We start from the raw sequence: 27,659 nt of genomic DNA on the forward strand, positions 1-27,659 counted from the left end.
TTAGTGGGAAGGAAAGCCTATTCCGCTGTAGTGTGTGCATGCCAAACCCCTGTTCATAGTACATGCGAAGATGCCTCCCACCTTGCACCTGTCGTTGCAGACTTGCAACTATCCCCATTCAAGTCCTTGTCCCAGGGCAGTGTTCAATTGTACCTCTCCCATTCCTTGCAATGCAAGCGCAAGTATGCAGCCTGCCACCCACCCACCCCCAGGCTGCAATACCATACTGCTTGCTTGCTTGCACTTTAAATTGGGCCTTTTAGGCATGTGGAGGCGGAATCTGGCCACCACGCCATGGCTGTGTCGGCGGCCTGGTATCCATACTCAGTCCCCAGCCGCCTGGTGGCCGGGTGTCCCCGCTTGCTCCCCAGCCTCCAGGGGGTGGACGGGTGTCCATACTCGGTCCCCAGCCACCCCTATTTGTCCCGGTAACCTTTCCCACACTTTTCTTAGCCTGGCCTGCTTTAGGGCAGCATTGGCCGAGCCCACCGGACCATCAGACTCCTTCGGTGGGCCCTGGCTTCTCCATCAGGGGAGTTGAGAGTGCCAAGGTGAGGAGCATGATGAGGATGATAGAAGTTAGCATCTGCTTTGTTTTGTTGTAATGCAAGCGCATGTATGTAGTAGCGGCTAGGCCTGAGGTGGTCAGCGTTTTGGCGCATATCCTACCTCCTCCGAGGATTGCTGGATGTTTTCCTGCTACTATCCAAGCTCTATGACTCCCGTTAAAACAAAGCTTCAGGTGATAAATGATGGATGAGGTAGTTGCAAAGGAGAAAGAGCAGGAGGAACAGGGACCATTCACATCAATATCAGGCCAGTCAACCAGATATGTCTTGTAGGATATGTTTCTGTAACAAAAGGAGCGGTTCGGCTACACAATTATAGGGCATACAGTGAGTGCAATGCCTACCAAAAATTTCGAGGCACTCCAATGCCCCTTGGAAATGACATGGAGGTCAGAGGGCGTTAACTAAACCTTTTTTTCCATTTATAGCAACTGGGTCTCCTGTGCACTGTTGGCCTAAGCAGTGAATGGAAGGCTTTCCAAAAATTATGAGGAACTGCAATGCCCCTTACAAGAGCCATGTGTGGCACCCCAGGGGTCTGGTCACCACAGTAATAGAGATATTACATCGGAGAGCAAGTGGGAGGTTTCCTGGTCAGGATCCCTTAAACATGCAACATCCTCCTGCCCCAGTCCTGGGAGGGGAGAATTCTGCCCTTATAAACTGGATCTGGGGCGGGGTTGAGTGAGTCAGAGAACAGAGAACAGTCAGAGTCAGAGTGAGAGCAAGGGAAAGTAACAGCAAGGAGCTCTGTAGGAGCTAAGAGCTAAAGACCAGGGGCTGGAAGCTGAGCAGAGCTCGCCCTGGCAGAAGACAATAGGAACCGGACACAGGAGTCCGAGGCTGTGAGGACTTATATATCCAGCAGCAGAAACCAGCCGGCAGGGGATTTCAGGTCCTCTGGCCATAGAAGCCTGGAGGCTCAGTCACAAGCAAGGGACCAGCACCGCCGTCGTGGAGCGGAGGCTAACAGAAGGCCCCAAGTCACCAGCCATACGGGTGAGCACTACACGGTACACTCAGGGACGTGGGCTACTTCTACCCGCTTACAGCAAGGTAGCCAGGAAGAGTGCAGACAGACGGGGAGGCCTACAACTCCACCTGGCCAGGGGAACTCCTGCTTGCTCACAGACTGACCAGGCCTCTTATGCTAGCCAGTACTACCGGGAGGGTCTACCTTATAATCATCAGTAAAGACCCTGACCTGCACTGCAAAGACTCTGAGTCGTTCCTGCTGCGCTCGTGCACCATCACCCCCATCATCCACACTCACTGCCCTGAGGCTATACTCCTCCCGTGGGGAGTTATCCCATTCTCTGCTGCGCACACAACACCAGCCTCAGCGGTCTGCCTCGCAGCGGTGGTACTCACTGACCGCAATCCACGGGTGGCGGAGTCGGACAATTAACCTCAAAACCTAAGAAAGACTGCCACTGGTTTGACCAGCCTGAGCCACGGGACCGGGTCACCGCCACGGAGACTACAGACCCCAGAGACCCGGAACCGGGTATCCCACACACGTGTACACACGGCCCAGGGGGCGCGTCACATGCAGTACAGCATATTACAAACATAAGCCTTGCAAGCAAAAGCTGCCAAAAATTAGGACGGAGCAACTTGCAATGCCCCTTACAAGAGCCATGCAGTACAGCATATTACAAACATAAGTCCCATTATTGGGGAGTGGGTCTCCCATAGTATTTGCTTATGCCTTGCAAGCAAAAGCTGCCAAAAATTAGGACGGAGCAACTTGCAATGCCCCTTACAAGAGCCATGCAGTACAGCATATTTCAAACATAAGTCCATTATTGGGGAGCGGGTCTTCCATAGTATTTGCTTATGCTTTCCAAGCAAAAGCTGCCAAAAATTAGGACGGAGCAACTTGCAATGCCCCTTTACAAGAGCCATGCAGTACAGCATATTACAAACATAAGTCCCATTATTGGGGAGTGGGTCTCCCATAGTATTTGCTGATGCCTTGCAAGCAAAAGCTGCCAAAAATTAGGACGGAGCAACTTGCAATGCCCCTTACAAGAGCCATGCAGTACAGCATATTACAAACATAAGTCCCATTATTGGGGAGTGGGTCTCCCATAGTATTTGCTTATGCCTTGCAAGCAAAAGCTGCCAAAAATTAGGACGGAGCAACTTGCAATGCCCCTTACAAGAGCCATGCAGTACAGCATATTACAAACATAAGTCCCATTATTGGGGAGTGGGTCTCCCATAGTATTTGCTTATGCCTTGCAAGCAAAAGCTGCCAAAAATTAGGACAGAGCAACTTGCAATGCCCCTTACAAGAGCCATGCAGTACAGCATATTACAAACATAAGTCCCATTATTGGGGAGTGGGTGTCCCATAGTATTTGCTTATGCCTTGCAAGCAAAAGCTGCCAAAAATTAGGACGGAGCAACTTGTAATGCCCCTTACAAGAGCCATGCAGTACAGCATATTACAAACATAAGTTCCATTATTGGGGAGTGGGTCTCCCATAGTATTTGCTTATGCTTTCCAAGCAAAAGCTGCCAAAAATTAGGATGGAGCAACTTGCAATGCCCCTTACAAGAGCCATGCAGTACAGCATATTACAAACATAAGTCCCATTATTGGGGAGTGGGTCTCCCATAGTATTTGCTTATGCTTTCCAAGCAAAAGCTGCCAAAAATTAGGACCGAGCAACTTGCAATGCCCCTTACAAAAGCCATGCAGTACAGCATATTACAAACATAAGTCCCATTATTGGGGAGTGGGTCTCCCATAGTATTTGCTTATGCTTTCCAAGCAAAAGCTGCCAAAAATTAGGACGGAGCAACTTGCAATGCCCCTTACAAGAGCCATGCAGTACAACATATTACAAACATAAGTCCCATTATTGGGGAGTGGGTCTCCCATAGTATTTGCTGATGCCTTGCAAGCAAAAGCTGCCAAAAATTAGGACGGAGCAACTTGCAATGCCCCTTACAAGAGCCATGAAGTACAGCATATTACAAACATAAGTCCCATTATTGGGGAGTGGGTCTCCCATAGTATTTGCTGATGCCTTGCAAGCAAAAGCTGCCAAAAATTAGGACAGAGCAACTTGCAATGCCCCTTACAAGAGCCATGCAGTACAGCATATTACAAACATAAGTCCCATTATTGGGGAGTGGGTCTCCCAGAGTATTTGCTTATGCCTTGCAAGCAAAAGCTGCCAAAAATTAGGACAGAGCAACTTGCAATGCCCCTTACAAGAGCCATGCAGTACAGCATATTACAAACATAAGTCCCATTATTGGGGAGTGGGTGTCCCATAGTATTTGTTTATGCCTTGCAAGCAAAAGCTGCCAAAAATTAGGACGGAGCAACTTGCAATGCCCCTTACAAGAGCCATGCAGTACAGCATATTACAAACATAAGTCCGATTATTGGGGAGTGCGTGTCCCATAGTATTTGCTTATGCCTTGCAAGCAAAAGCTGCCAAAAATTAGGACGGAGCAACTTGCAATGCCCCTTACAAGAGCCATGCAGTACAGCATATTACAAACATAAGTTCCATTATTGGGGAGTGGGTCTCCCATAGCATTTGCTTATGCTTTCCAAGCAAAAGCTGCCAAAAATTAGGATGGAGCAACTTGCAATGCCCCTTACAAGAGCCATGCAGTACAGCATATTACAAACATAAGTCCCATTATTGGGGAGTGGGTCTCCCGTAGTATTTGCTTATGCTTTCCAAGCAAAAGCTGCCAAAAATTAGGACCGAGCAACTTGCAATGCCCCTTACAAAAGCCATGCAGTACAGCATATTACAAACATAAGTCCCATTATTGGGGAGTGGGTCTCCCATAGTATTTGCTTATGCCTTGCAAGCAAAAGCTGCGAAAAATTAGGATGGAGCAACTTGCAATGCCCCTTACAAGAGCCATGCAGTACAGCATATTACAAACATAAGTCCCATTATTGGGGAGTGGGTGTCCCATAGTATTTGCTTATGCCTTGCAAGCAAAAGCTGCCAAAAATTTGGACAGAGCAACTTGCAATGCCCCTTACAAGAGCCATGAAGTACAGCATATTACTAACATAAGTCCCATTATTGGGGAGTGGGTGTCCCATAGTATTTGCTTATGCTTTCCAAGCAAAAGCTGCCAAAAATTAGGACGGAGCAACTTGCAATGCCCCTTACAAGAGCCATGCAGTACAGCATATTACAAACATAAGTTCCATTATTGGGGAGTGGGTCTCCCATAGCATTTGCTTATGCTTTCCAAGCAAAAGCTGCCAAAAATTAGGATGGAGCAACTTGCAATGCCCCTTACAAGAGCCATGCAGTACAGCATATTACAAACATAAGTCCCATTATTGGGGAGTGGGTCTCCCGTAGTATTTGCTTATGCTTTCCAAGCAAAAGCTGCCAAAAATTAGGACCGAGCAACTTGCAATGCCCCGTACAAAATCCATGCAGTACAGCATATTACAAACATAAGTCCCATTATTGGGGAGTGGGTCTCCCATAGTATTTGCTTATGCTTTCCAAGCAAAAGCTGCCAAAAATTAGGACGGAGCAACTTGCAATGCCCCTTACAAGAGCCATACAGTACAGCATATTACAAACATAAGTCCCATTATTGGGGAGTGGGTGTCCCATAGTATTTGCTTATGCCTTGCAAGCAAAAGCTGCCACAAATTAGGACGGAGCAACTTGCAATGCCCCTTACAAGAGCCATGCAGTACAGCATATTACAAACATAAGTCCCATTATTGGGGAGTGGGTGTCCCATAGTATTTGCTTATGCCTTGCAAGCAAAAGCTGCCAAAAATTAGGACGGAGCAACTTGCAATGCCCCTTACAAGAGCCATGAAGTACAGCATATTACAAACATAAGTCCCATTATTGGGGAGTGGGTCTCCCATAGTATTTGCTTATGCTTTCCAAGCAAAAGCTGCCAAAAATTAGGACGGAGCAACTTGCAATGCCCCTTACAAGAGCCATGCAGTACAGCATATTACAAACATAAGTCCCATTATTGGGGAGTGGGTCTCCCATAGTATTTGCTTATGCTTTCCAAGCAAAAGCTGCCAAAAATTAGGACGGAGCAGCTTGCAATGCCCCTTACAAGAGCCATGCAGTACAGCATATTACAAACATAAGTCCCATTATTGGGGAGTGGGTCTCCCATAGTATTTGCTTATGCTTTCCAAGCAAAAGCTGCCAAAAATTAGGACGGAGCAAAAAGGCAATGCCCCTTACAAGAGCCATGCAGTACAGCATATTACAAACATAAGTCCCATTATTGGGGAGTGGGTGTCTCATAGTATTTGATTATGCCTTGCAAGCAAAAGCTGCCAAAAATTAGGACGGAGCAACTTGAAATGCCCCTTACAAGAGCCATGAAGTACAGCATATTACAAACATAAGTCCCATTATTGGGGAGTGGGTCTCCCATAGTATTTGCTTATGCTTTCCAAGCAAAAGCTGCCAAAAATTAGGACGGAGCAACTTGCAATGCCCCTTACAAGAGCCATACAGTACAGCATATTACAAACATAAGTCCCATTATTGGGGAGTGGGTGTCCCATAGTATTTGCTTATGCCTTGCAAGCAAAAGCTGCCAAAAATTAGGACGGAGCAACTTGCAATGCCCCTTTCAAGAGCCATGCAGTACAGCATATTACAAACGTAAGTCCCATTATTGGGGAGTGGGTGTCCCATAGTATTTGCTTATGCCTTGCAAGCAAAAGCTGCCAAAAATAAGGACGGAGGAACTTGCAATGCTGGCACCCTGGTGGTATAGTGGTGGTGGAGGCTGAGGATAAGGAGAAGAATATAAAACAGCCGAAACGAGGAAGCGTATACTCATGTGTGGGTGTGAAGCGGTGCATGTGAATACACCTCCCGAAATAACACAGTGGATTTGACTTTATGTTACTCTGCTGTCATTTGGTGGTGATGAGAAGTCTGGCCCAATCCAGCCCTTGTTCATTTTGATAAGGGTCAGCTTGTCAGCATTGTCAGTTGACAGGCGAGTGCGCTTATCAGTTATAATTCCCCCAGCGGCACTAAAAACACGCTCCGGTAACACGCTAGCGGCAGGGCAGGCCAGGACCTCCAAGGCGTACAGAGCGAGTTCATTCCAAGTGTCCAGCTTGGATACTCAATAATTAAAAGGCACAGAGGAATCAGGGAGGATGCTGGTACGGTCGGTAAGGTACTCCCTCACCATCTTTTGAAACTTTCCACTCCTTGTGAGAGTACCCCGCGCCTCAGGGCCTGTAAGCTGGGTGGGTGTCAGAAAACTGTCCCAGAACGTTGACAGTGTTCCCCTGCCTCTGCTAGATTGGTGTTGCATCTCTCTCGCCTGTACGCCTTGGTTGGGCAACGAACTGTGACCTCTGCCGCTAGCGTGTTTAGATGGGAATTTTTTTAAGAGTTCTGCAGCAAGGGCCTTCTGGTACTGCCCCATTTTTGTAGACCTCTCCACCTCAGGAATAAGAGAGTGAAAGTTCTCCTTGTAGCGGGGGTCTACAAGTGTTACCAACCAGTAATGACTGTCACCCAACATTTTGACAACGCGAGGGTCACGGTTAAGGCAGCGTAACATAAAGTCAGCCATGCGTGCCAAACTGGTAACGGGCAAGATTTCCGTGTCCTCACCAAGATGACGACTGACCATGCTCTCCTCCTCCTCCTCCTCTTCCTCCCCCCCCCTGTCCTCAGGCCACCCACGCTGAACCGACGGTATGACACTTGTACAGGTACTACCGTCTACAACGCATGATAGCAGCTCCTGTTCTTCCTCCTCCTCCTCTCCCTCATTGTCCCCCAATGCACGTTGGGATGAGATGAGGCTGGGCTGTGTGTAATCGCCCGCTACGGCTTCTTGATCCATCTCATCATACTCTGGCTGCAATGCCTCCTCTTTAATTCTCTGCAGAGAGCGTTGCAAAAGACAGACAAGTGGGATGCTGACACTAATGATGGCGTCATCGCCACTCACCATCTTGGTTGACTCCTCAAAGTTTGTCATAATGGTACATATGTCAGACATCCAGGTCCACTCCTGAGGTCTTATGTGTGGAGTCTGACCTGAATATCGACTGCCTTGTTGCAGCTGGTACTCCACAACTGCTCTCTTCTGCTCACAAATCCTTTGCAACATGTGGAGGATAGAGTTCCGACGTGTGGGGACATCACACACCAGTCGGTGTGCCGGAAGCTGCAAACACTGCTGCAACACAGCAAGGGCGGCGGAAGCTGTAGCCGACTTGCGAAAATGAGCTGACAGGCGGCGTACTTTCACGAGCAGATCTGGCAACTCGGGGTACGATTTAAGAAACCACTGAACCACGAGGTTAAGCACATGAGCCAGGCATGGTACGTGTGTGATCTCACCTCGCCTCAGAGCCGCCACCAGGTTATGGCCATTGTCACACACGACCATGCCAGGATGTAGGTTCAGCGGTCTCAGCCACAGATCTGCCTGCTCTTTCACAGCTGTCCACAACTCACAAGCAGTGTGAGGTTTATCACCTAAGCTTATGAGTTTCAGCACAGCCTGTTGCCGCTTGGCGGAGGCAGTACTGCAATGCTTCCAGCTTGTAACTGATGTGGTGATATCTGAGATGGAGGCTGAACATGAGGAGGAGGAGGTGGAGGAGGATGCGCAGGAGCTGTACACTGTGGGGGCAACTCTGACTGACATAGGGCCCGCAATCCTCGGTGCGGGGAGGATGTGTTCCATCCCAAGGTCCGACTGGGTCCCGGCTTCCACTATGTTTACCCAGTGTGCCGTCAGAGAGATGTACCGTCCCTGGCCACAAGCACTGGTCCACGTGTCCGTTGTCAGGTGGACTCTCCCAGTAACTGCGTTGTTGAGGGCACGGCAGATGCTTTGGGACACGTGCTTGTGTAGTGCGGGGATGGCACACCGGGCAAAATAGTGTCGGCTGGGGACCGAGTACAGAGGGACGGCCACCGCCATAAGATTGCGGAAGGATTCTGTCTCCACCAGCCTAAAAGGCAGCATTTCCAACGCAAGCAGTCGTGAAATGTGCGAATTTAGGACTGTGGCCTGTGGGGCGTTAGCTGCGAATTTCCGCTTTCGTTCAAAGGTCTGGGATATGGACAATTGAACGCTGCGGTGGGACGTGGAAGTGGACGTTGATGCTGTTTCTTGAGAAACTGCCATAACAAGAGAAGACTGAGAGGAGGGGGCATCTTTACATGCAGTATGGACAGGGGATTGCCTTGCACACACAACAGGGGGTTCAATTGCACGCACAACAGTGGAAGAAGCAGTGGTGACACCCGCTGACACTGGTCGTGGACCCTGGGTTTCGCCCCACAAAGTCGGGTGCTTTGCTGCCATGTGCCTGATAATGCTGGTGGTGGTCAGGCTGGTAGTTTTATCACCCCTGCTGATGCTGGCATGGCAGGTGGAACATATGGCCTTTTTGGGGTTATCAGCAGAGTCTTTAAAAAAATTACAGACTCTGGAAGACCTACCGCTTGTACTGGCAACGTCCCTCGTGTTGGTGTTACGGGGAACGGTTGCCTGCATTCTGTCTGCGGCCACCACACTGCTTCTTCCTGCCTGTTGGGGTGCTCTGCTTCCCTCCCCCTGTGTGCTGCTGGCCTCACTCTGCATGTCCTCCTTCCACGTTGGGTCAGTTACTAGATCATCCACCACCTCTTCCTCTTCCACTTGCGCACCACGATCCTCCTCCTCACTTCTTTGCAATTGTGTCTCGTCATCGTCCACCTCTTGTGACAGATTGCCAACGTCGACTTCCTGTGGCCGTGGCTGTTCAAATATTTGGGCATCGCAACATGGGATCTCCTCTTCCACCACTTCAAGCGTATCAGGCGAGGGGCCCAAATATGGAAATGGACCAGTGAACAGCTCTTCAGAGTGTCCAAGTGTGGGATCACTTGCTGTCTGACGACACTCGGCATGGTGGGAGGAAGGAGCATCAGGGTGAGGAGGAGTATGCGGTCGAGACTCACGGCTACTAAGAGTTGACCGTGAGGAAGACAGACCGGAGGTGGTGGTGCCCAGGTAACTGGAAGTATTATCTGATATCCAATTAATAACCTGTTCACACTGATCAGTTCTCAATACTGGTGTTGTTCTGTGCTTCCCTAGTAATTCGGTCAAGAAGTGGGAGCGAGAAGATGTGGCTGTTGGTTGTGGCACATTTTCACCTTGGCCACGGCCCCGTCCTCTGCATGAACCATCACCAGAACATCCACTTCCACGTCCCTTGCCACGCGCCTTGCCCATTGTAAATGAAGTAAAATAGCTTACACTTGCACTATCAATGGAAAAAGGGTAATAAAGAGTAGATTAGAACTGTGGAAGAGGAAAACCACAGTTATTGTTTACTGGGGTATACCACACTTTTTTAAATAGAGATATTTGCGGCTGAACAGTGAGCGACACACTCAAACTGCTTTTTTTTTAGATACCAAAGGCCCAAAACTGGATAGTACAGCGATTTGACCCGTGGAACTGCGAAACCACACTGGGATGTCGGGCCTACACAAGACTATTTTCAACAGATATATTTTTGTGTCACAACAATCAGGAGACACTACTGTTTTTCTTTACGGAAAAAACTACCAAAAGCTGAATAATAGAGATTTTTTACCGTGGGATGGCAAAACCACAGTTATTGTTTACTGGGGTATACCACACTTTTTTAAATAGAGATATTTGCGGCTGAACAGTGAGCGACACACTCAAACTGCTTTTTTTTAGATACCAAAGGCCCAAAACTGGATAGTACAGCGATTTGACCCGTGGAACTGCGAAACCACACTGGGATGTCGGGCCTACACAAGACTATTTTCAACAGATATATTTTTGTGTCACAACAGTCAGGAGACACTACAGTTTTTCTTTACGGAAAATACTACCAAAAGCTGAATAATAGAGATTTTTTACTGTGGGATGGCAAAACCACAGTTATTGTTTACTGGGATATACCACACTTTTTTAAATAGAGATATTTGCGGCTGAACAGTGAGCGACACACTCAAACTGCTTTTTTTTTAGATACCAAAGGCCCAAAACTGGATAGTACAGCGATTTGACCCGTGGAACTGCAAAACCACACTGGGATGTCGGGCCTACACAAGACTATTTTCAACAGATATATTTTTGTGTCACAACAGTCAGGAGACACTACTGTTTTTCTTTACGGAAAAAACTACCAAAAGCTGAATAATAGAGATTTTTTACCGTGGGAGGGCAAAACCACAGTTATTGTTTACTGGGGTATACCACACTTTTTTAAATAGAGATATTTGCGGCTGAACAGTGAGCGACACACTCAAACTGCTTTTTTTTTTAGATACAAATGGCCCAAAATGGATAATACAGAGGTTTGAACCGTGGAAGTGCAAAACAACACTTCTGTTTCTCTAGCCTACACCAGACTATTTTCAACAGTTATATTTGTGTCTGAAAAATCATAGGCATGCTTTTTTTTTTGGGGGGGGGGGGTTGGACACACCAAAAGGTTAATAAGACGGGTATTTGTACAGTGTGAAGGAGGAAAAAAAAAAGAGGATTTAGATGAAAAAAAAAGGATTTTTCCTGGCCCCCGACACCTGGTGCTAATTCCAGCAATTTCAGCAACAGGAGCACACAGGACTGTAATGCAGCGTTTGCTGGTATAACCACTGCGTCTCCTATACAGCCTGCCTGCCTGCCTGCCTGGTATCTGGGATGGATATTAGTCCTGAAAAGGACTGTTTGTTTGTTCTGGCAGCCTTTACAGACCCTACACTAACTATTTTGCAGTTTATATCTCTCCCTAAATCAGCAGCGCTGTCCCTACACTGTCTAATCTGGAGCAACTGTGTCCAAGATGGCGGCGCCCGTTTTTAAATACTCGAGGTGACGCTGTGCGGCCAGCCAATCACTGTAATGCCCACAACCAACATGGCTGCAGCACTACAGTGACTGGCTGGCAATCCCTGCATGTTCATTGGCTCTGTAAAGAGCGCCAAACATGCAGGGCGGAGACCCGAGCTCCCGCCCGAGTAACCCGGAAATGCTCGGTGCTCGCCGAACATCCCAAGTAGCGTGATGCTCGGGCGAGTACCGAGCAGTGTCGAGCATGTTCGCTCAACACTAGTGGCCAGAAATGGCAGTATTTTCAGTGCAATTACATGTGATCCGTGTTTAGGAGGCTGCATTGTATTGTGATGTAGCATAGTGTTATTGTTGTCCAGGGCCAGAGAGGTGCAGCCACTGAGGAGCGGGGGCGCCATACCGCCATCTTTAACTAGGGTGCCAACCTCTGCTGATAGGAAGGAAAAGTGGACAGACTGGTGTATCATAGTGTCTGATCAGTATTGTAAGGGACTAAGTTTCTTTGCATAAAACTAAGTGAAGACTTATCTTTGAGATGTGTTTTTAAGTGTGCACTTTGTTTGCACCATGTCACTTTATATTGTTTGAGAACACTGTTGAATATTTGTTGATTGGGTCCTGTATTCTGATTGCCATTCTGTGGGAGCATCAGGAGGAGATTTATAATCAAAGGATGTGGAGTTCCTAACTAACTAAAATCCTCCTGCTATAGAAATTTTTCTGACATAATTATCTATATCTGATCAGTTGAGGTCTGAATCTTTACACTTCAGTGTTGGCATTATATCAGAAAATAATATTTTTTCTTTATATATCAGGTAACCCATCAGTGCCCTCTGTGTGTTCACAGGCTTGATATGTTTAGTCCGTTGATTAATTATTTCTAATAAAGACTGTTGTTTTTAACTTTTTTGAGGTTACATGTTAGCTGAATTGACTCCTCAAAGAAATTGAGACAAATAATATGTGTTAAATGCACCATAGAGTTTACATAGGGATAATATGTAGCTTTTATTCCATCCTTAAAATCATATAGCAAAGATCCAAAATTGAGGTAGATGATGCAACGTTGTCAGGATTCCTATTGTAGTTCTTCAGTATGACCACTAGTGGCTGCTATTGTTCACCTTAATAATTGTGCTGAAATCCCACTCCTTACCAGTGGAAGCTGCTTGTGTGTTCTGCAATTGCCCTTTACTAAGATGGCAGATTCTGAACCTGTGGAATCCATCTTGTTTCCTGTTTAGGCCTTCTTAAAGCCGCATGGATCTCTCACTAATTGTTTGAGTATTGTGTCTAGCCATTTAGTCTAGTTCCAGTCTCCAGCTCCTGGACTGTCTTACCCAGACTGCTCTCACCTATCTACAGATTGTTTCCTACAACTCCTTTGCTAACTCCAAGAACTTCTACTACCGCTTGCTGTTCCTGCTTTTGCTCCTTCAGCCACTGGATTCCAGCAGTAATACACCAGTATTGTAACAGATGTTTCAGCCATAATAGACCTCTATCAAGCCAGAAATACAAGTAATAAAAATTCAGCCATTTTATTACTTGTATTTCTGGATTGATAAAGGCCTATTATGGCAGAAACATTGCATCATCTAACCCCTTGTGGGGGTCATATCGAGCTGTCACAGAGCAACCTTTGGTGCATGAGAATATCACTGGATCCAGTTTGTTTAGTGGAACTGTACATGGGGAAGTCAGGGGACTTTATTACTGTATGTAGAGGGGACTCAGGTGACATTATTGTTATAGGGGCAGAATGTGAGAACTGTTTTCTTGGGCACTTGGACAGGGCATTCATATTTTCTAGGGGGGAAATTTCACCATCTAGAGGGCACAAACAAAGCATTTTTCCTTGTAAAAGGCACAGTGAAGTGCATTATTATGTCGAGCACTAAGAGGAGCACTGTTTTCGTGTTACACACCAGATGCAGTAATAGGGACACATATGGCTGTGAGGGCTCAGTATTGGGGTATCAACAGGATGAGGAGTTTGTGCGGCTTGGGAATATATGAGGATGGTTCTCAAATTTTGAGAAGTCAAATGTGTCTTTGTTGTAGACTCTGCACATGAGTCGCGGCTGGAAGAAGTTGTCATGTTGGTCTGGGCTGAGATGGAAAAAACAGGAAATTTGAACGACACCATCAGAAAGAACGTTACTTGTGAGTCTCTATGTGTAACTGTACTGTAATCTCTTACATGTTCTGAAGGACTGATATCTACCACTATATGGTCACTAACAATGTGTAATGTCAGTCTTGGTCTTTAGAGATTTTATTTTCAGTAACAGCATGGTCTTTTGTTGAGCATCCCTTATACCAATGATAAGGGTGCACCACTACAGTTGTAAATGTGTTTACCTGGTTTGGGGCTCATTAAGAAATGTCATCCCCCCTTGAGCTGAACCAATAGCTTTGCCTTTGCCTGCAGCATCTCCAGACTTGTCTCTTATCGAGCACATCTGGGACATCATTGGTCAGCAATTGCAAAAGAAGCTGCCAGCAGTGGGTCTTGATAATTTCCGTGTCAGCGCGACAGAACAGTCCTCAGAGATCCATTAATAACCTCATTGATAGCAGCCAAAGTATGTAAGGGCAGGGATTTCTGCGCGTGGCGCTCATACTTTGTCCTGAATTAAACAAGCTGTTTTGAAAATTTTGTTTAGATTTTTTCATAATTTTCATATCATTAACACCTCTATCCATCCTTTGAATTCCATAATTCCATGACTTTTTCTTCTTGGTGTTGCAATTTGAGTTTTGAAGTGTGTATAGAAAAGTTTAGAAACCTTTTAGGAACAAGTTCTCGAGAAATGTAAATATTTAATATAGCACATAATATATTACATTTATTATACTAGGTGCTTTATATCATCTTTGCATTTTTGGCTTTACAAATATGTAATTTCTAGAACAATTCAGTGCTGTATCAACTCTCATTTGTTTGCATATTTTTCCTTAACAACAAATGTGCCATTAATATTCATTACTTACTGTACCTTTGTCTCTAATTCTAAGGCGTTGTATGTATTACAGAATAAACAAGCCGTCATATGAAGTATGAATGAAGGTCTCTAAAAAACTGATGTAATCAGGGTAAAAAAATTTAAAAAATATCCTTAAAGGGCAGTGATCTGCGCAGACTCATTAACTTATTCTCATTCTTCAGCTTCTAATTCGCTTTGTAAAAATATTTTGCTTAAAAATTAAAAAAAATATATATAATGAATGCCATAGCTAATCCTGGTTTATTATTCCAGGATTTATATCACACACATGAAAGGCTACAGAAAGGGAACTGTTTTGTTGCCTATAATGAGTTTGTTTAAACAGCATCTGAGAAGAAATTTTTAATGAAATGAGCTCCTTTCAGCCTGAGGATTTCATAGAGAAGCCGCACATCACACGGCAACAGACAGAGAGTTTTCGAAAGAGACGCTGCAGCAGAACAGATGTAAGAGACAGTGAGTGGTGCTAAGAATCTCACAGAATACAAATGACCAGAGAACCCCGGGAAAGGCAAAATGGCCTTAATTGGTATTATACTGATTTTCCAACAGAGTTAAAGGGTGCTATATTTAGACCGGCAAGCTAAGGAATAAAGAGATATTGCTACAAAAGAAGCCAAAAACATAAGTGTCGTTTGCCATTCCATATACTGTATATGTCGCCAGGTCAAAATTACATAAAAGTTAAAAAAATTTCATTTTGCATTTTAAAAGTGTTGGCTCAATGATATATACATTTTTAAACTTCAAAATTTCATTTTATTTTAGTAATGACAGTTTTGTTACTATTTATGGTTTGAAGACTTTCTTAGGGAGAAATTCAAACCTAAGGTACCATGATCTATAATAGAAATGTGTGGGCCCATACTGTACTGCCATATTTCTCCAATGTTATGCTGAAATATGCAAACTATTTTTCTAATGGATTTTTGATTTAAAAAAAAAAAAATAGAGTATTATTGAGGTAATCAATTGTTTTTGACGATGTATTGTGTGATAGTGTTAAAGAGGTTATCCGGGCCTTTTTTTTTCTTTACTACGGGCCTAAGAACTAACAGGCAGGTAGTTGATAACTACCTGCCCATTGTGCCTGACGCTAGTCTCTGCCAAGTCAGAGCAGTCACAGACTCCTCCTGCCAACGATTCAGCGGCTTCCGCTGACGTCAAATCGACAGAGCAGTAACTTCTCTTCCCCTCTGCTCTGTTGACGGGGCGTGACTGCCGACGTCATGCTGATTGACAGCCGGCTCTCCACTGCCTGACTGTAGAAAGATCGCTATCAATCAGCATGATGTTGGCAGTCATGCTCCGTCAACAAAGCATCCCAAAAGAAGAAGAGCTGCTCTGTCGACATGGAGCAGCTGAATTGCCGACAGAAGCAGTCAATGACCGCTATGTATCGATGTCCGGTAGAACAGTCAGGTAGTTAGCAATTACCTGCCTGTTGATTTTTATTTCAACAAATAGTCATAGATAAACCCTTTAATGCAAGAATAATATCGCCAAATTTATTAAGAAGTGCACACCACTTAATGACTTTGGCGCATCTTGTCAGTGCTGCGTACTTCTGTGTGCCTCGTTAGAAATGTTACTCTAGACAGGAACTGGTGTAACATTTCTGTTGTAAAAAATACTATTGATGAATTTGATGAACAGGAGTAGCTACGACCAATCCCGCTACAGCTCTTCCCCAGATCCGCTCAATTTGGTGGAGTTTCCCGAAACTGGATTGTAAATGCCAAAAGTCGCCAAATGATTTGTGTTAGTGCGTTAAAGGGGTTGGCCACTTTATATTTCATTTAATAGAAATGTTGGGACATGAACTTGAAGCACTTATTAATATATAAGTATTATGGATTCTCCTGTACATTTTAGTGTTGTTTCTCAGAGACTGAATAGCTCAACTGTTATTAAAATAGAGAAATAAAAAACAAAAACTGATCAAGTGTAAACAGGCGTATGCTATGGCTGCACAATATACAAACGAAGAAATACAGCAGTACCCTGTATATAACAAGATGTGTGCAAACATTGAATATGCAATAATTAAATCTTATTAATGCCTTGTATAATATACTCATAAAATGAAAGTACATTGCATATAAATTGGCCATTTCATGTATGCCTACCAGCCACGGAAAGGCATCCTTACTGTAGTGGGACCCTAAACCTAATATTTAAAAAAACATGGCTTTCCTGGGATAAAAGCCTAAAAATTTAAAGTGGCAGGTAGGATCTTGCATTCATTAGGTGTAGATGTAGGAGCATGTGACCACAACTGTCCATAAGCATCCTCCAATTGAAAAACAACTTTCCCATGTGCAGTTTTTAATTGCAGGAGGCTGATGGACAGGTCTGATCACTTGTGCCTCCATCAGTAGCCATTTTGTGGACAGGAGAGCTGCACAGTCTACAAAAAAGGCTGTACTAATAACAGCAACGGGTGGACACGTAATACCTATATATTTGCAAATGCCACAAAATCATGTCCCCAATGTTTTAGTAAAGATAAAGTGGCCAACCCCTTTAAGTTATCAATCCATAAAGTTAAAACCTTTAGTCGTGCAAAACACCAGCTGATATATAAACAGGAAAACTCTTTCCTGTTAGTTACATGCACTGCCTAGTGTTCCATGGAAAGGGTAGAATATTCTGGTTTTCCAGTGGGCCTGTCCAAGGTTGCGTGAAAACTTTTCTTCACACTAGATAGCCTTTTTAAAAATTTTTAGTCAACTGGAAAAACAAAAGGTGAATTTCTTAAATGTTAAAGACTATCACTGCCATTATTTATTTCCAGGGAAGATGTTGTTCCTAGAGAAAAAGATGTTCGATCTATCTGGAGATTTTGATGCTGTGTAGATTGTTTTTTTGGCAATTTCTTTGTAAAACTATTCTAGACAGGGACGACCACGTATTTGGAAACCAAATCTTAAGAGTCCTACATTTTCTGCTTGACATTTTCATTGTTATATTCCCATTTCATACTTCTCTTTTCATCACATTACTAAAGCAATATAAAAAAAGCATTTCTGTGTCCTTAGACGTTCCTTAGATAAATAGTCCCGTTGTAGCATACAGATTGCTATTAAATTGAGCTATGTATCCTATGTTTATTGAGGTGGCAGACAGAGACACATGCATTTGATATTATGTATAGACTTGTATAATGTTCTGCATACATTGATGACATGGGACATAAAATTGAAGTCGTAAATGATATTTCCTTTTTATTTTACAGGCTGTTGCAGAAATAAGTATTCATCATTGTTACTGACAGAAGAATTCCTACTGGGTCAACTGCAAAGTTATATTCAAGTATGACTTAAGTGTATGTTTTGTGAGAAGTGAGGTAATAGTCTATCCAGTGTATGTGTACCTCTATAAGATGCACCCAGCAGAGCAAACATCTAAGTGTACAGACTTTTTATTCAACCGAGGTCTTCTGCTGCTCTTTTTCCATTTCCAATTCATTGTATCTTGCCCCAAAAGCTGTCAGTGCTCAGATAACAATGGAGCCGTGGTGGTCCAATGCAGTTCACGAAACCTGGAGGAAATACCAATAGACCTTCCCATGGACACCGTTTCTTTAAAGCTTGATGCAAACAAGATTCAACAGGTACCCAACAATGCATTTAAGGACTTGAGTCATCTCCAAGAACTGGACCTTTCTCGGAACTCCATTGAGAAAATTGAACTGTCTGCTTTTAAAGGACTTACAGATGGTTTGAGGCTTCTGGATTTGTCTGGAAATCAGATTCAAAGTATCCCCAAAGAAGCATTGGCCAATCTGAAAGGCAAAATCCGCCTTTCTAATAATCCTTTACATTGTGACTGTTCTCTTCAGGAAATGTTAAGGGAATTGAACCTGGACCCAGACACAGTTAATGACATTTCCTGCCAGACTTCAGTACAGGAGGAATATGTGGGTAAACCTTTAATTCAAGTTCTAGACTCAGGCATTAATTTTTGCAATATCCACCATAGGACCACTGATGTGGCCATGTTCATTACTATGTTTGGTTGGTTTACTATGGTGATCACATATGTTGTTTATTATGTGAGACACAACCAAGAGGATGCCAGAAGACACCTGGAGTACCTGAAGTCATTGCCTAGCACTCAGATAACCAAAGACTTTGATACTATAAGCACAGTCTTGTGAATTTTTGCAACTGTGTTAAAAAATGGCATTAGATGGTGTGTTGACGTTTACTCTGAAAGAATACCAGCTACAAACAAACTAAATTGCTAAACATTTTCCTGCTGCAAAGTATAGAGAAACAATAGTGAAAACGAGTATAAAGAAAAACTTTGGTGTTGGCCATCGTAAGAAAAACTATTTCTACTCCAGTTTATAAATAAAATTGCTTTGACCTAAGTATGGGTAACGCCATGGTTTATTTTTTACTCAATTTCATGAATGGATCTAAAATGCAATTTTACAAATTTCATCATTCATCTAGTTTCTTCTAGTTTCAAATCTGGACTTGCCGGGTACACTGCAATTTCTCCATGTAATGAAAGAAGCCCAGTAGAAATCCTTTAATGGGAAGGTGACAGCTGATTCTTGCTGCATTAACAGACAGCACCCAGAGACCTCCATGACATACATCCGTGTTTTACGCTAAAACTCTTAAATTTGGCCAGGAAATAGATGACTAGTTCAGGAGGCAAGTTCCTGCCATCTTCTCCTTGATCAGTTAGACTAACAGGTCTTTCCCTACCAGTTTTTTATAGAGACTTGTTAGTCTAAGGCCAGATTCTCATGTTCAGTATTTGGTCAGTATTTTACATCAGTGTTTGTAAGGCAAAACCAGGAGTGGTGATAAATACAGAAGTGGTGACGTGTTTCTATTATACTTTTCCTCTGATTGTTCCACTCCTGGTTTTGGCTTACAAATACTGATGTAAAATACTGACCAAATACTGAACTTGTGAACATGGCCTGATTGTGTGGACAGGAAGAAGTCTGCAAAGACCGGCCTCTTTGATTAGTCAACTGAGCCATGTGGTCACTGGCTGGCTCTAAGGGCTCTTTCAGACAAGCATAATATATGAACGTATGCTGTCTAAGTAATAACTGGACAGCACACTGACCAATGTAAATCAGCACATATTAATAGAAAATACAGGTTATTAGATTGATGGTATAATATTGTCATCTTTTGTAAGGAAAGCAAATCAGTGTGACACTGGGGTGTAGCCTGGCCTTGGTCTTAGACGGGGCACAAAGACCCCTGTGCCAAAGAGTACCCCAGTATAATAAATGGCACATGGAGGATGGAGGGTGGACGGCCTTGTAGCAGATGTTATACTAGGGCTCAGGAGCTGATGTGTTCTTGTATGTTGTAGATACACTGATGGAAAAGAGTGAAAGGGGTTGTCCAGAATTATTTTTTTTTAGTATGGGCCTAAAAACTAACAGTCAGGCAGTTGCTAACAGAGGCAACTCCCTGCCTGTTCTGCCCAGTGCTGGCTCAGAGTCATCACCGACCGTTCCTGCCTGCGATTCAGCTGCTTCACGTCCACAGAGCAGCTCTTCCTCTTCCAAACTACTCTTTCGATGGGGCATGACTGCCAACGTCATGCTGATTGACTGTTGGCTCACCACAGTTAGGCCACGTTCAGTATTTGGTGATTTTTTTACATTAGTATTTGTAAGCCAAAACCAGGAGTGGGTGATAAATACAGGAGTGGTGACGTGTTTCTATTATACTTTTCCTCTGATTGTTCCACTCCTGGTTTTGGCTTACAAATGCTGAGGTAAAAAACTCACCAAATACTCAATGTGTACACGTGGCCTTAGAGTATTTGAATGGCCTAATAAGGCCACGTACACACGTTGAGTATTTGGTGAGCTTTTTACCTCAGTATTTGTAAGCCAAAGCCAGGAGTGGACCAGTCAGAGGAAAAGTATAATAGAAACACGTCACCACTTCTGCATTTATCACTCAATCCTGGTTTTGGCTTACAAATACTGAGGTAAAAAACTCACCAAATACTCAACGTGTGTACGTGGCCTTATTAGGCCATTCAAATACTCTAAGGCCACGTGTACACATTGAGTATTTGGTCAGTATTTTCCCTCAGTATTTGTAAGCCAAAACCAGGAGTGGGTGATAAATACAGAAGTGGTGACGTGTTTCTATTATACTTTTCCTCTGATTGTTCCACTCCTGGTTTTGGCTTACAAATAATGATGTAAAAAACTCACCAAATACTTGTGTGAAGTCTAGAATAAAACTTCATGTTATACTATTTTATTAGACATTATTACCTTTCAAGCTCTGTATATTTAAGGCATCGTTCAAGAAGTAATTCTGATCCTTTGGAACTAAAAACCACGACTCCACAGCATCATTACCATCTCCAAAGACGGATGCCACAGCTGTATTTTTCACAATTACATATCAATGCCTCCTCATCTCTTCAAAATACCACCGTGGCATCCTTCTATAAATCTTCTTCTGGTCCAGGCAGAAGATAATGGCTATTAGTATGGGTTGTCTGTCTTATAATTTATTCTTACCCTAGGTTTAATTTTTATTTTTATTTTACTTTATACTGTTTAACTAGCTTATATGGTTATTGATGTTCTGTTATACATGAGAAAAAAATACTATAAAACAAAACACTGGAAGCATTAAGTGTACAGAAAATATCTATATATCTGCGGCAAGCAATAAGTGTATACATTAACCCATGTGCAATGCAGAAGACTGTAAATAATGATATACATAATGAAGCCAGGAAAACGATTAGTAAAACGCTCCTCCTATGTCGACCTATGGTACAATTCCAGCATAAAACACAGCACATTACCGCTGTCATACAGAGGAGAACATAGTAATTATCATCTTTGATTATGGAACATTCATGGACAGTACATGTTGTGTTGTTCGGTTTTGATCATTTTGAAGCTTTTATACAATAACTACATACACAATACAGTTACAGTGCAGTGGCCTTAATCAGTTTTTTTTTACCAATGCAACTTGTTCATGAGTGATACTTTCTACCAGTTTTAAATAATAATCCAAGAAAATCCCCAACTCTTACTTTCCCGTCGCCATTGTTTCTTTTTTCACAATTGAATAAATTGTTTATGAATACCAGAGAATATGTTGCTTTCTAAATCTGAGTGATTGCTGCATCCTTTCAATGGAGATTTTTATGTTAACTGTATTAACTGTATTATGTATAGCAGAGGTCCCCAACCGCCGGTCCGCGGACCAGGACCGGGCCGTTGGGGTTTTTCAGCCGGTCCGCGGGGAGAGGGGGCCCCTCCAGCCTCCAGCAGGGCCGCCATCAGGGCATGACTGCGCTGACTCCAGTATGGGGCCCGGCCGGTAGGAGCCCCCTCGGAGCCCCCCTCTTGTGCGTCTCTCTCCTCATGGGGCCCCCGGCCGCATGCTAAGCGCCGGGTCCGGGACATCTTAGCGCTGCGCTGCTGCGGCAGCACCTTCATGATTCCCCTGACTTCCGGTCATGTGACGGCGCCATCACATGGCCGGAAGTCAGGAGAACCTGGTGTCAGCGATTTGGACGAGCGCCAGGATTCTGCAGGGATCGCATGGGGGTAAGTATAACAAGTTTTATTTTTTTTTAAATACAATTAACTAGGAGTGGGGGGAATGGGAGATGCACATGGGGGGAGGGGAGAGATGAGAGATGCACATGGGGGAGGGGAGAGATGAGAGATCCACATGGGGGGAGGGGAGAGATGAGAGATGCACATGGGGGAGGGGAGAGATGAGAGATGCACATGGGGGGGAGAGGAGAGATGAGAGATGCACATGGGGGAGGGGAGAGATGAGAGATCCACATGGGGGGAGGGGAGAGATGAGAGATGCACATGGGGGGAGGGGAGAGATGAGAGATGCACATGGGGGGGAGAGGAGAGATGAGAGATGCACATGGGGGAGGGGAGAGATGAGAGATCCACATGGGGGGGAGAGGAGAGATGAGAGATGCACATGGGGGAGGGGAGAGATGAGAGATCCACATGGGGGGAGGGGAGAGATGAGAGATGCACATGGGGGGAGGGGAGAGATGAGAGATGCACATGGGGGGAGGGGAGAGATGAGAGATGCACATGGGAGGGAGGGGAGAGATGAGAGATGCACGGGGGGGTGAGAGATGCACGGGGGGATGAGAGATGCACGGGGGGTGGATGAGAGATGCACGGGGGGGTGAGAGATGCACGGGGGGGATGAGAGATGCACGGGGGGTGGATGAGAGATGCACGGGGGGGTGAGAGATGCACGGGGGGGATGAGAGATGCACGGGGGGTGGATGAGAGATGCACGGAGGGGGATGAGAGATGCACGGGGGGGGATGAGAGATGCACGGGGGGTGAGCTGCACATGGGGGGGTGAGAGATGCACATGGGGGGGTTATGTTTACATAACTTTGTTGCCTTATGAAGGGCGGGGGGGGCCCCCAAAAATTTCTTGCACAGGGGCCCACTACAGTCTGTGTCCGCCCCTGGGATGAAGTAAATGCAGCTGAACAGCAGCTGTCAGGACAGCTGCCCTGTCCTGCTGCAGGGCGTGATGGGGCCTCAGTGATGCGGCTCCTGGCACAGCACATTATGTGGGGCTCCTGGCATAGCTCCTGGCGGGGACCTGGTCTACACTATATGATAAGTATGCACTAAACTCCAAATCCCTCCATTACCCCGCCCCCATATGACCAAAGCCCCGCCCACCCCACCCCCTCCTTGCTGGGCCATGGAAAAATGATCTTGCTTCAAGCCGGTCCCTGGTGCAAAAAAGGTTGGGGACCACTGATGTATAGTAACCAAGAATTGCATTTTTTATTTTTAAACATCACTATTTATATTAAAAAAAAATCACAAATCTTGCAACTTCCACACTGGCCACTAGGTTTGATACTAGACTCAGACTTCCTGTTGTGTTCTGCTCTGCTTAGCATTCAAATAGTTATAAGTAAAAATAGACTGGCTTTGATTCACTGCCTTCTATGGGAGAGCTTATTATGCATGCTCTGATCTGGGTAAAGGCCACTCTAAATGGAGCAGGCAGCATGGTGGCTCAGTGGTTAACACTGCGGTCTTGAGGTGCTAGGGTCCTAGGTTCTATTCCCACCAAAGAACAACATCTGCAAAGAGTTTGCATGGGTTTCCTCCAGGTACTCCAAAGACAAACTAATAGAGAATCTAGATTGTCGAGACAGGGATGATAATGTCTGTAAACCACTGTGGAATATGATGGTGTTATGTAAGTTAACAGAATAAATACATTACAAAAAGTGGCCCAGAGGTTAACTACTGTATGTTATTTGCCATGGTTATCCTATCTGCAATGATAATGACTGTTGAAGAGTGTCTAAACAGTACAGGAAGTACAGTATTAGGCTAAGGCTATTTCTGCCCATGATGCAGAAATGAAGCAGAAAATTTCTGCATCTCCCTGGCAGAAAAAACTCATGCGGATTGTACATGCGTTTTTCCTGCGAAATACATGCGGATTCACATGCGTTTCCGCATGCAGATTGACAAGCGCTTTCAAAGCGATTTTAGCATCACTTGGAAAGTGCTTGTCAACTAGGTCACACTATATAAATCCATGCAAACAGCATGGATTTATATAGTGTGACCCGAGAGAATGGTAAAATAAAAAAATAAACCTATATACTTACCTTCCAATGGCCCGGCGTGTGTTGCTGCGCTCCTTCCTGGCTGCCAGCTGATCGCAGGACACTGCACTGAAAGACTTGCCGTCACATGACTGTGACGTCACCGCAGGTCCTTCAGTCCTGCCCACAAGCACAGGGAAGGAGACCGGGGGCAGTCGGAAGGTCAATATAATCTTTATTTTTTATTTTATTCTTGTTTTTACAGTTTCTATGGTACCTGGGTGTGGAGGAGAGTCTTCTCTTCTCCACACTCGGGTACCATCCGCACATTAGAACGCGCCAATTACGCAAGTACAGATGTGGAATTGGCATGTTCTAATGCAAGTCAATGGTGGCGAAAACGCAGCGCTTCCGCAAAATAATTGGTAGTGCTGCGTTTTTTTTTCCGCAATGATAATCCGCAGCATGTGCATAGCACATGCGGATTACCATTGGGGAACGTGGCAGGCCTTCTACCAAGCGTTTGTAATGCATTTCCGCAGCGTTTCCGCAGCTGCAAAGACGCTGCGGAAACGCATTAAAAACGCATCGTGGGCACACAGCCTTAGTGACCAGTTTGAAGATTTCAGATTTATATATATATATATATATATATATATATATATATATATATATGTATATATACAGCTCAAAAAAATAAAGGGAACACTCAAATAACACATCCTAGATCTGAATGAATGAAATATTCTCATTGAATACTTTTTCTGTACAAAGTTGAATGTGCTGACAACAAAATCACACAAATCATCAATGGAAATCAAATTTATTAACCAATGGAGGCCTGGATTTGGAGTCACCCCCAAAATTGAAGTGGAAAAGCACACTACAGGCTGATCCAACTTTGATGTAATGTCCTTAAAACAAGTCAAAATGAGGCTCAGTATTGTGTGTGGCCTCCACATGCCTGTATGACCTCCCTACAATGCCTGGGCATGCTCCTGATGAGGTTGCGGATTGTCTTCTGTGGGATCTCCTCCCAGACCTGGACTAAAGCATCCGCCAACTCCTGGACAGTCTGTGGTGCAACGTGACGTTGGTGGATGGAGCGAGACATGATGTCCCAGATGTGCTCAATCGGATTCAGGTCTGGGGAACGGGCTGGCCAGTCCATAGCTTCAATGCCTTCATCTTGCAGGAACTGCTGACACACTCCTGCCACATGAGGTCTAGCATTGCCCTGCATTAGGAGGAATCCAGGGCCAACCGCACCAGCATATGGTCTCACAAGGGGTCTGAGGATCTCATCTCGGTACCTAATGGCAGTCAGGTTACCTCTGGCGACCACATGGTGGGCTGTGCGGCCCTCCAAAGAAATGCCATCCCATACCAGTACTGACCCACTGCCAAACCGGTCATGCTGAAGGATGTTGCAGGCAGCAGATCACTCTCCACGGTGTCTCCAGACTCTGTCACGTCTGTCACATGTCTCAGTGTGAACCTGCTTTCATCTGTGAAGAGCACAGGGCGCCAGTGGCGACTTTGCCAATCCTGGTGTTCTGTGGAAAATGCCAAGCGTCCTGCACGGTGTTGGGCTGTGAGAACAACCCCTATCTGTGGATGTCGGGCCCTCATACCACCCTCATGGAGTCGGTTTCTAACCATTTGTGCAGACACATGCACATTTGTGACCTGCTGGAGGTCATTTTGCAGGGCTCTGGTAGTGCTCCTCCTGTTCCTCCTTGCACAAAGGCAGAGGTAGCGGTCCTGCCGCTGGGTTGTTGCCCTCCTACTGCCCCCTCCACGTCTCCTCGTGTACTGGCCTCTCTCCTGGTAGCGCCTCCAGCCTCTGTACACTACGCTGACAGACACAGCAAACCTTCTTGCCACAGCTCTCATTGATGTGCCATCCTGAATGAGCTGCACTACCTGAGCAACTTCTGTGGGTTGTAGAGTCCGTCTCATGCTGCTACGAGTGTGAAAGCACAACCAACATTCAAAAGTGACCAAAACATCAGACAGAAAGCATTGGTACTGAGATGGGGTCTGTGGTCCCCACCTGCAGAACCACTCCTTTATTGAGTGTGTCTTGATAATTGCCAATAATTTCCATCTATTGTCTATTCCATTTGCACAACAGCATGTGAAATTTATTGTCAATCAGTGTTGCGTCCTAAGTGAACAGTTTGATTTCACAGAAGTTTGATTTACTTAGAGTTATATTCTGTTGTTTAAGTGTTCCCTTTATTTTTTTGAGCAGTGTATGTATATATATATACATAGACATATATATATATATATATATATATATATACTGTATATATATATATATATATATATATATATATACATATACATATGCATATATATATATATAGACATACAGGTGTTGTACAGGTCTGCAATTTTGTCCCTGGTGTCCTGATACAGCTCTTTGGTCTTGGCCATGGTGGAGAGGTTGGAGTGTGATTGATTAAGTGTGTGGACAAGTGTCTTTTATACAGGTAGAAAGTCCAAACAGGTGCAATTAATACAAGTAATGAGTGCAGAGTAGGATGGCTTCTTAAAATAAGGCTAAAAGGCCTGTGAGAGCCAGAATTCTTGCTAGTTGGTAGGTGATCAAATACTTATTTCATGCAATAAAATGCAATTTAATACGGTATGTAAAAATCATACAATAAAATTTTCTGTTTTTTATTTTAAGATTCTGTCTCTCACAGTTGAAGTGTACTTATGTTAAAAATTACAGACCCCTCCATTTTTTTGTAGGTGGGAAAACTTGCAAAATCTGCACTGTATCAAATACTTATTTTCCCCACTGTATAAACATAAAAATCTGATTCAAATAATAGACTATCTTCTGAAGACTCATTGGCAAAAAATGAACATTTGCTATTATTTATTATGCTTTGCTTATGTAGGCCATCATATCACTGTCCCCATTGGGGCCCACAATCTAAATCCCTATCAGTATGTCTTTGGAGTGCGGGAGGAAACCAACGCAAACACGGGGAGAACATACAAACTCCTTGCAGATGTTGTTCTTGGTGGGATTTGAACCCAGGACCACATCAAGGTTCAAATCCCACCACTAAGGCACCACGCTGCCCTATTGAATATAATGCCTCATTTACAAGCTTGAAGTTGTGGAAATAAGTAATATAACTTCTATAAAAGTATGTGGTCAATACTGCATTTCGATATTTGTTCAATTTTATACTAAGGGTTAATGACTGAAAAAAAGAATTAGACTGTTTTCACAAATATTATTTTTCTATATTTGGCTTTTATTTGGGGAATTTATTCTGACTTACTGTATGGCTTGAATATTCAGTTCTGATGTATGCTACTGAATGTCATCCAGTTATATATGTCACCCATAAGCCACAAATGGCAAAATAAAAACCAAACATCCTGCATAGTGTTGCCTGTAGTGTATCTCCAAGGAAGGTCTGTAATTAAGCAGTGATTTAAGAGCCCATACTACAGTATGTACCTGTGTATTCATAATTGCTAACACAATAATTAGTGTCTTTTTTTAACCACTGACAACTATACACGGCTTTGTGTCATCAGAAAATGTGTTATGTATCTTACAGGAAGATTAAATAGCAGAAGCCCC

General features: G+C 44.3%; 1 protein-coding gene across 1 annotated transcript in view; it reads left to right on the forward strand.

The window, feature by feature from the left end:
* LRRC3 (leucine rich repeat containing 3) overlaps positions 1 to 20,139 on the forward strand; it is a 97,121-nt gene extending 76,982 nt beyond the window's left edge. Inside the window, exon 2 of the mRNA XM_073645617.1 lies at positions 17,679 to 20,139. Within this exon, the coding sequence (XP_073501718.1) occupies positions 17,826 to 18,602 (777 nt within the window). The 5' untranslated portion in view covers positions 17,679 to 17,825 and the 3' untranslated portion in view covers positions 18,603 to 20,139. The remainder of the gene's footprint in view (positions 1 to 17,678) is intronic.
* Positions 20,140 to 27,659: the final 7,520 nt, after the last annotated feature.

Source organism: Phyllobates terribilis, unplaced genomic scaffold (genome assembly GCF_046119375.1).
Source record: "Phyllobates terribilis strain yellow unplaced genomic scaffold, ASM4611937v1 Scaffold_9__5_contigs__length_417890890, whole genome shotgun sequence".
Classification (NCBI taxonomy): domain Eukaryota; kingdom Metazoa; phylum Chordata; class Amphibia; order Anura; family Dendrobatidae; genus Phyllobates; species Phyllobates terribilis.